This window comes from Nanorana parkeri, unplaced genomic scaffold (assembly GCF_000935625.1).
Source record: "Nanorana parkeri isolate BGI_ZX_2015 unplaced genomic scaffold, ASM93562v1 scaffold19, whole genome shotgun sequence".
Classification (NCBI taxonomy): domain Eukaryota; kingdom Metazoa; phylum Chordata; class Amphibia; order Anura; family Dicroglossidae; genus Nanorana; species Nanorana parkeri.
The window spans coordinates 72625-82629 of NW_017306287.1; the positions used below are offsets into that span (position 1 = coordinate 72625).

A 10005-nucleotide genomic window follows, 5' to 3' on the forward strand; every position below is an offset into this window, starting at 1 on the left:
CAGCAACCACTAGCGGTAGTGGATCTATATATATAAGTTATACCAATATAATGTACTTCCCTGTAGGTGTGTTGGGGTGCTATTGAGAATAAATCCAATGCCAATGCATTACCAGACTGTCACTATAACCTTGCTCCAATATAATGGTCAGCAGCAGGCACTGCAATGCACTTCCCTGTAGGTGTGTTGGGGTGCTATTTAAAATAAATGCAATGCCAATGCATTACCAGACTGTCAGTATAACCTCACACAAGTATAATGGTCAGCAGCAAGCACTGGTGGTACTAGATACACCACCAATGTATATAAGGCGTACCAATGCATTACCAGACTGTCAGTATAACCTCACACCATTATAATGATCAGCAGCAAGCACCAGTGGTACTAGATACACCACCAATGTATATAAGGCATGCCAATGCATTACCAGACTGTGAGTATTACCTCACACCAGTATAATGATCAGCAGCAAGCACCAGTGGTACTAGATACACCACCAATGTATATAAGGCATGCCAATGCATTACCAGACTGTGAGTATTACCTCACACCAGTATAATGATCAGCAGCAAGCACCAGTGGTACTAGATACACCACCAATAAAAAAAGGGGCCCCCCCCCCCCCCCATAAAAACGGAGGTTCCCGGAATTCAGAAGTGTGTTTTAGCCAGAGGAAGCACTAAGTAAACATTCATAGATTCAAGAATTTGATTGATTCCGCAAGTCACAACAGGAATGAAATGAAAGACAGCCAATGTATTTTGGGGGTCCAAGGATCACCCTTGGGGCTTTAACATTCAACTCAATACTGGGTATGTCAATCCAACCTATGGGAGTGATCTGTCAGCAGGTGCCTGAGTCAGCGGAAGAACAGCATACTCCATGCTGCTTTTGCTTCCTGCACGTAGCACAGCGCTCTGTAAAAGAATAAATGAAATACTTACCTCCAACCGGGTGGTGAGTTGAAACACGCTGTGTTGAAGGTCTCCAGGGGCTGTCACTATGGTTTCTCCTGCCAAAACCTTAGGACACAGTAGTGACATAGTAGTTGGTGGATCATACTACTGGGCTCCAACGGAAAGTGAGGGGAAATCCCTCTGGTGGGATCAATGGCCCCGTGTAGAATACTGACAGGAGTTCTCTCCAATAGTTCTAATCTATTCTTTTCATCCAACCAAAACCAAAATGTAATTTTCAATCATGACCTGAAATGTCCCTTTAAATTGTTGGCGTATTAAATGCAATGGAACCGCTGACTGATCCAGCCCATTAGCTACGAGGCACACCCGCTCCGAGTCCCTGCATCGACGCGGCATTATATCTGTGTGGGTTAATTACGTTTTGCCGCCATGAATAGTTCTTAATCAGAGGTTAATGTTTGAAATTGGAAAGAAATTGGGGTAATTGCCTCTGATTGCCATGTAATTATAGGTGGCAGTGCCAGTGCTGGGCTGAGACCAAGCAGAAACATACAAGGAAATGAAAAGGCAAAATATGAGCAGATCCACTTTTACTTGTTGATGGTTTCCGGAAGATGATCTGATTATTGTATATTTGCATAGCAGTAAATTGTTGTACTCTAATGGAGGAAGGAAAGCGAAAATTCAGCAGATATCATTTATTGGGCTTCGGGTGGCGGCTCTTGTGAGTTCTCTTTATAGCACTTTCATGGCTGACACAAGCAGTACAACTAGCCATTTACACGAGACAGAGCTCCCCGCACATCGGAGTCATCTATTCACAGAGATTGGGCTGTACACAGTCATGATTTGCCCAGCTGAAAAGATACAAACATTACACACAGTGCCTCATCCCTCTCTATTACACACAGTGCCTCATCCCTCTCTATTACACACAGTGCCTCATCCCTCTCTATTACAAACAGTGCCTCATCCCTTTCTATTACACAAAGTGCCTCATCCCTCTCTATTACACATAGTGCTTCATCCCTCTCTATTACACACAGTGCCTCATCCCTCTCTATTACACACAGTGCCTCATCCCTCTCTATTAAACACAGTGCCTCATCCCTCTCTATTACAAACAATGCCTCATCCCTCTCTATTACACACAGTGCCTCATCCCTCTCTACTACACACAGTGCTTCATCCCTCTCTATTACAAACAGTGCCTCATCCCTCTCTATTTCACACACAGTGCCTCATCCCTCTCTATTACAAACAGTGCCTCATCCCTCTCTATTACACACAGTCCTTCATCCCTCTCTATTACACACAGTGCCTCATCCTTCTCTATTACACACAGTGCCTCATCCCTCTCTATTACAAACAGTGCCTCATCCCTCTCTATTACAAACAGTGCCTCATCCCTCTCTATTACACACAGTGCCTCATCCCTCTCTACTACACACAGTGCTTCATCCCTCTCTATTACAAACAGTGCCTCATCCCTCTCAATTTCACACACAGTGCCTCATCCCTCTCTATTACAAACAGTGCCTCATCCCTCTCTACTACACACAGTCCTTCATCCCTCTCTATTACACACAGTGCCTCATCCTTCTCTATTTCACACACAGTGCCTCATCCCTCTCTATTACACACAGTGCTTCATCCCTCTCTATTACACACAGTGCCTCATGCCTCTCTATTACACACAGTGCCTCATCCCTCTCTATTACACACAGTGCCTCATCCCTCTCTATTACACACAGTGCCTCTTCCCTCTCTATTTCACACACAGTGCCTCATCCCTCTCTATTACACGCAGTGCCTCATCCCTCTCTATTAGACGCAGTGCCTCATCCCTCTCTATTACACACAGTGCCTCATCCCTCTCTCCTTGACTGCAACGTCCAGTATCACTCTCAGGGCTTTAAAAGTCTAAACATTGAAACGTTTACAGGTAAATATCATGCATAATATACGTTTAATGCAGCCATGATCTTATGGGAAGGTTGTTGAAATGAATAGTCTGGTGTCAGGTTTCCCTTTAATCTTTACAGACTGCTAGATGCTTATTTCGGATTGGTCACACGGTATATGTGCACGCCACTGAACTTTGTCCATGTTATTAAATAAAGATTTGGTTTTCAAAGGGCTAAAAAAAATGGCTCCACCAAACAGAAAGGACCACAGCTTCCCTCTTGGAGGCTTTATATTTAGGCCTAGCACACACCGGACACCTGAAATAATGCGTTTGTCAACACTGGTGTGATTTCCATAATGGAATTTGTCGGCTTCTTTCCATTCAGTTTGTGTTGTGTAATTAGGGTGCTGGCTGGCTGGTGGAGAAATCACCAAATAAACATACGTGGCTTTGTGTCTTCACAGGACGTAAACGGACAGGTGAAGGAGAGGCGCCCCCGTCTGTGTAACTTACAGAAAGGAACCAGTGGCTACGGATTCAACCTGCATAGTGAGAAATCCCGGCCGGGCCAGTTCATCCGTTCTGTGGACCCCGGATCCCCAGCAGCCAAAGCTGGGCTGAGACCGCAGGACCGCCTGGTCGAGGTACGGCTTCCACTATGGCTCTCACAATTTTACATGCTTCCTGTTTCTTCTTAAACTTTAAAAAATGTCTAAGGCAAATATTTTTTTTAATTTTGGATGGTGTGGAGAATGGTTAAAAGCCCTGAAAGTTTTTTTTTGCTATCAGTGTCTCATTGGAGAGAATTGGTTTTCACTTCCTGCCCTGTAGACACAACAGGAACATGGAGGAAATCTCACCAAAGTGAGGGAAGTTCCCTCTTATACAGTTGTCACTGGAACACGTGTCCTCATAGGAAGATTTCCCCCCCATTTTTATCTACGGATATCACTCTAGTGCAGGGGAAGGCAAACTCTGGCCCTCCAGCTGTCGTGGAACTACAAATCCCATGATGCATCTCTCTCCGAGAGTCATGTCTGTGGCTGTGAGAATCTTGCAATGCCTCATGAGATTTGTAGTTCCACCACAGCTGGAGGGCCGGAGTTTGGCTACCCCTGCTCCAGCGCATGTAGTTGTGTATGTAGTGCAGACTTCTACCGTGACATTCATCATTCCCTCCGGATACTTACATCCAGCTAAGCTGGACCAATGTCATTTTGGAAAAAAAAGATCCGCTTTAATGACAAGTAAAGAAGTTTGGAGAAGTTTGATGCTGATCAGTAAGGCTTGTTATTCACCATGTGTGCAATTGGTGGCTGTTTAAAGTAGAACTCCGGGCAAAATGGTTCTTAACCCTTGCAGTGGGGCTACCCCCATACTGTGCTTGTTTGTGTCTAGGTGCTTAGGAAAATAAAAAGTTATACTTACCCAATCCTCAGAGCCGGCTTGTTCATAGACTGGTCCTTGGAGCCTCTCTCTGGTCCAAGGATCCTTGAGCCGTCACGTTCTATACAATGTATAGGACGTGAGGACACCGAGGGACATACCAGCAGAGGAGACGGGTTTTAGGAACCAGGAAAGGACTATCTGCCAGCCGGCTCTGCGATTCGGGTGAATATCACTTTTTTTAAGCACCTAGGCACAAGCAAGCGCTTAACCCTTTCAGTGCCGGGGTAGCCCCACTACCAGGGTTAAGAAAAGTTCTGCTGTACACAAGGAAACTAACACACAGGAACAGCCACCGAGGCTGATGTCACATCAGTGATCCCGTCACTGGAAACAGGATCACTATGCAGAGCAGAGGAAATACTCACCTGACTCCACGCACAACTCTCTGACTGGCCGGATGAGTAATCCATCGCTGTCAAGTGACATTCTACAGACCTTCCGTCCAGCGACTCGGCTCGTCTCCACCACCGGGAGGGAGGGAGTGTCACTGGGAGCCAAATGAGTATTTATTGTGATCTGCATAGTGATCCTGGTTCTCGTCAGCAACAGGATCATTAGTGTAGCATGGCCCTGACATCAACATGCAAATACACACACTAAACACACATACACTGACACACATTAAACATGGACACAAAAACACAAACTAAACACATACACACACACTAAACACATATACACTGACACACGGTAAACATACACACAAAAACACAATCTAAAGAGATACACACACACACTAAACACAAATACACTGACACAGTAAACATGGACACAAAAACACAAACTAAATACATACACACATACTAAACACATATTCATCGACACACAGTAAACATACACACAAAAACACAATCTAAAGAGATACACACACACACTAAACACAAATACACTGACACACAGTGAAAATACATACAAAAACACAATCTAAAGAGATACACACACATACTAAACATATATACACTGACACACAGTAAACATACACACAAAAACACAAACTAAATACATACACACATACTAAAACACATATACACTGACACACAGTAAACATACACACAAAAACACAAACTAAACACCTACTCACATACTAAACACCTATACACTAACACACTCTAAATACACAAGTACTAACACACAAATAACCCATGGACACTAACATACAGTAAACATACACATAAAAACACAAACTAAACACATACTGTATACTGTCACACACTAAACACACAAGTACTTACACACAATAAGCACATATACATGAACACTAACACACACATACATACAGGTGAAACTCGAATAATTAGAATATCGTGCAAAGTTAATTTATTTCACTAATGCAACTTACAAGGTGAAACTAATATATGAGATAGACTCATTACATGCAAAGCAAGGTAGTTCAAGCCGTGATTTGTCATAATTGTGATGATTATGGCTTACAGCTCATGAAAACCCCAAATCCACAACCTCAAAAAAGTAGATTATTACATGCAATCAATAAAACAAGGATTGTACATAGAACAATATCGGACCTCTGAAAAGTACAAGCATGCATATGTACTCAGTACTTGGTTTGGGCCCCTTTTGCAGCACTTACTGCAATGACTTTTGCACGATATTCTAATTATTCGAGTTTCACCTGTATATACCAACACACAAATATACATGTTACCGCGCACACACTAAACGCATATACAAACTAACACACAGTAAACATATATACACACATATAGACATACACAGACATGTACTAACACACACTCTTAGCATATCTTCCAAAACTAAGCTCTCCTAACCTTTTAGAAGTGTTGTTACAGCAGCCTCCCATCCACCCGATGCCCGTCCAGGACCCTCCATGTAAATATCACTCTGTACGGGGAGAACAGTGATTGCTCTTCCAGTGCATTAGAGTTCTCTGTGAAAGTACTGCCCTGCCATTAATAACAGCCTGGGCCTTGGTCTGGTTGGCCTATGGGCATATCCAGCCCTGAATATGTTCTTACCCTGATATCCACTAGAAGTCACAATGGTGCCCTGGGCAAGATGGCAGCTTTGACCCCTATCTCTTCCTTTGACACTGTTGATAGTAGTAGGCACAGAGAAGCTGCCCCATTTGCATTGTCAGTACTTGGATAGCTCCATCAGAACCCAACTGCCTCCAAATCCATGTTTCTTTGTGACAGGGAGGTGCCCAACGTTGACCATTTGTTGTGTGCTGCAGAAGCATGAAGGTTGTAGCTGGGTCCCTGGTCATCCACCAGGCCTTAGGCTTGTACCTGGGTTGCCGTGTGGATGATCCAGCTCTGCCCCGGGCACCGTTACTATATGCATTTTGCTGTAGTGTGCATTAGAATGAAAATAAATTGTCTGGGTTTAATTACACCTTGAATCGTTCCTTATAATACGCATCTGTCATTTTGAAAGAGGACTCTGCATGCGTTGCCTTATATTGTCAGCTGAACTGATTGTTTTCCCTGAAATGTCAGTATCCTATTACAGTATGTAGAGTGGTTTTCGACATTCCAATCCTATATTCTAGAATGGGGCTAGACGCAGCTCTGTGACTGTTGAGGAACTAGGAAGTCAAAGGCCTCATGAACACTATGTACCAAAACGATGAATTCAGGTGCGCTTGGAGCTCCTTTCTAAACGCACCTGGACTCAAGTAATGTATTTCTATGATTGAATACACACCTAGGCGTCCAGCATCGTCTAGTTACCTTTAGTCTAGCTCAGTTCACCCAAAATAGCAATTTTTGCATTCCGGATCCGACTAGCCCACTTTTATGCAGCTGAATGCGTGTAAAAGCGACTAAGCCTGGTGTTCTATCGAAAGCTCCAACTCATCAAGATCTCCAACTACCTCACGTCCGGTGCTCAGAAAGACTGGAGCTCTGTACAGTTGCGGTGCGCATAGCGTTTTCAGACTACTCGTCGAGTTTGCCACCTGCTGAATATTGTTAAAATGTACAGAGCTCCGTCAGTCTTTGTGTTTTGCAGTCTAACACCGTCTGGTTGAAATCTCCAACTTGCAAGTACCTGGCAGTGAGCTAGTTGGAGATCTCGACGAGTTGGAGCTTTCGATAGAACACCGGCACAGGAAAAAAGTGATCTGGGAAGCATAAAGTTGTTTATACTTACCAGATAACCTCTGTTGGGCTTAAACACAGCCTGCTAGTGCGCATGAGGCCTGAGCTTGACCTGCTTCTCGCTAACAGGAAGGACAGAGAACGTGGGCTCAGGCCACAAAACTTTTTAAGAGATAAACAAACTTAAGCCTGACTCCAGCAGTTAGAGAAACGTATTTTTCTTCAGTTTAAGGTTATACCAATTGGATAAAAGCTGCCCATTGTGAGCACTCTTGGCACTGTTATCTTTTCTCCAAACTATAATGCTCACTTTTGCTGGACAGCTTGGCCTGTTACAGGAAGTGGAAATATAACAGATTTGCTGGAAGAAACAACAGGTAATAAAACTATGTTACGGGGACTCGGGGAAAACAAAAACTGCTGTGTTACTGCTGCTGACAGACTGCATCATAAATGTAATTTTTGTATTTTGCCCATAGTTACATGGACAGCAGCCCGGGCCTCCAACACGCTGCCAGCACAGGACATTTTGTACCATGGCTGCAGCACAATAGTATAGTAAAAACATAAAAGTGACACCCAATGTTTATGAAGTCTGACTGCATTCATTGAGTTATAAAAACAACAAAAAAGCTCAAGTTGGGGTTCAATGCTTGATCATTCGCTGTACTCATATGACACATTTCTGCTCCCTTTAATATCCCTCTTGCATACCTGTTGATCCTGCCAGTAATGATGGTGTAGCATCACTTCCTTCATAAGCCCTCATTCTCACAGTATACAGCTCCGTACCGAGCAGCTCCCGGGAAGGATATAGTGCTGCGTGTGATTAGCCCTATGGGACTACGCGGCCGTACACCCCCCTATGCTCACCCGCCCTGGATCCTGTCTGCGTCCGAGCCAGGAAACACGCACCCGTACGGACCTGCACTTGAGGTGAATGTAGGGCGGCATACGGACGCGTAGTCCCATAGAGAAGGACGGGGTCTGCGTACTAATCACACGCAGCACCTGTCCTTCCTGGGAGCTGCTCGATACGGCCGTGCACGCAGCACGGAGCTGTACATGTGGGCCGATTACTGTGTGAATGAGGGCCAAGAGTGGCAAAATAATACGTTTATGACAGCAATGCCCCCCCCCCCTGTACTTTTGTGGAAAGTCAAGGCTATGTAGTCACGTATATTTTGCTTCCAACATCTCAACACTTCCAACATCTCAACATCACCCCTCCTCACTGTACATTGACGGGATCATGTAGTAGGAGCAGCAGGAAGGGTTGATGGGACTTTAATGTCTGTCCCCTTTCAGCAATGTTATTCCATACCCACATCTTCAACTATGATCTGGGAGAACAGCGAGGAAGGGGTCACATGACCACTGCTACAATGAAGTGAAGAAGAAGGTATAATATTCCCAGTTTTAAGGATATTATCAGTTTGATTAGGCAGCACCAATGGTGTTCTTGGCTTAGTGTAATTGTTCTGGCCTTGAGATCTGCTTTAACTGAAAACACATGGTTGGGATGTGAACTTATAGAACTGAAGTAAACAGAAGCACTAAGGGAAGATGGCTAAGGTTCACACCATTTTCCGGGCCAGATCTGATCCGGAAAGTGGTGTGAACCTCCCCGCAGTTCCAGTGCATTCCAGACCAGACAAAATGAGACGTGCAGTATTTTGATGGCCTTGACCATGCACCTATCTTGATCAATACCATTTGTGCAGGAAAGATGCCTCTCTACTTTGCAGGTCATGAACTAGCCATTGAAGAAGTCAACAGAAGCCTTCTACACCCTCCCTCCTGTATTCCACAAAAAACAACCTTGTAAACAAATAATGTAATCTCTACCATGGCCACCACCATGACCTCCACCATGACCCTTTCTGTTTCAATAAAAATTATTTGGAACATAAAAAAACTTTAGCTTTAGCTTGTGAACAAAATAAAGTCAAAAAGTCCAACATATGATCAGCTGCCTCCCTGTTTTGCTCCACTTTACTTTGATTTTACACTGGGGAGTTAATGGCACCTAACAAAGTAGGGATCACTAGTGATGTTCTCTTGGCCTCAATACCATCTCAAGGGCCATTCAAAGACCCATCTTAGTTCACATTCAGCTGCTGTGCCCAGTGACCATTGGAGGCTGTAGGAGGACTCTGACACATGATCCTCCGGTGAGACCGAGGAGGAAACATTATCTTTTGTGTTTTCTAATAGTAAGAGATGGTGACCCCCACCCTGGGCTCAGCTATTTTTAGATGCTTCTCAAGCATATGTACATAGTTAAATTTAGGCTCCAAGCCACGCCCACTGTCCCTCATTATCATGCTAGTCCTGCATTGAATTTGATAAGGTCAGAGAGCCGTGAGTCAAGCAGCTTAGAAAAAACATTTCTGACATAAGGCACCCTATTCCTTATCCCCTAGACCAGGGGTGGGAAAACTCCGGCCCTCCAGCTGTGCTGCAGCTACAAATCTCAATAGGCATTGCAAAACTCTGACAGCCACAAGCATGATTCCCAGATACAGATGCATTAGGAGATTTGTAGTATCAGCACAGTTGGAGGTCTGGAGTTTGCCTACCCCTGCCCTAGACCAGTGTGTGTGTGTGTGTGTGTGTGTGTGTGTGTGTGTGTGGTGGGGGGGGC

At 44.4% G+C, this 10005-nt stretch overlaps 1 protein-coding gene across 1 annotated transcript in view; it reads left to right on the top strand.

The window, feature by feature from the left end:
• The window catches only part of SLC9A3R2 (SLC9A3 regulator 2), a gene marked incomplete at its 5' end in the record, with an annotated part of 90303 nt that overhangs the window by 68707 nt on the left and 11591 nt on the right, over positions 1 to 10005 (top strand). Inside the window, one exon of the mRNA XM_018561004.1 lies at positions 3294 to 3473. Coding sequence (XP_018416506.1) covers positions 3294 to 3473 — 180 coding nt within the window. The remainder of the gene's footprint in view (positions 1 to 3293; positions 3474 to 10005) is intronic.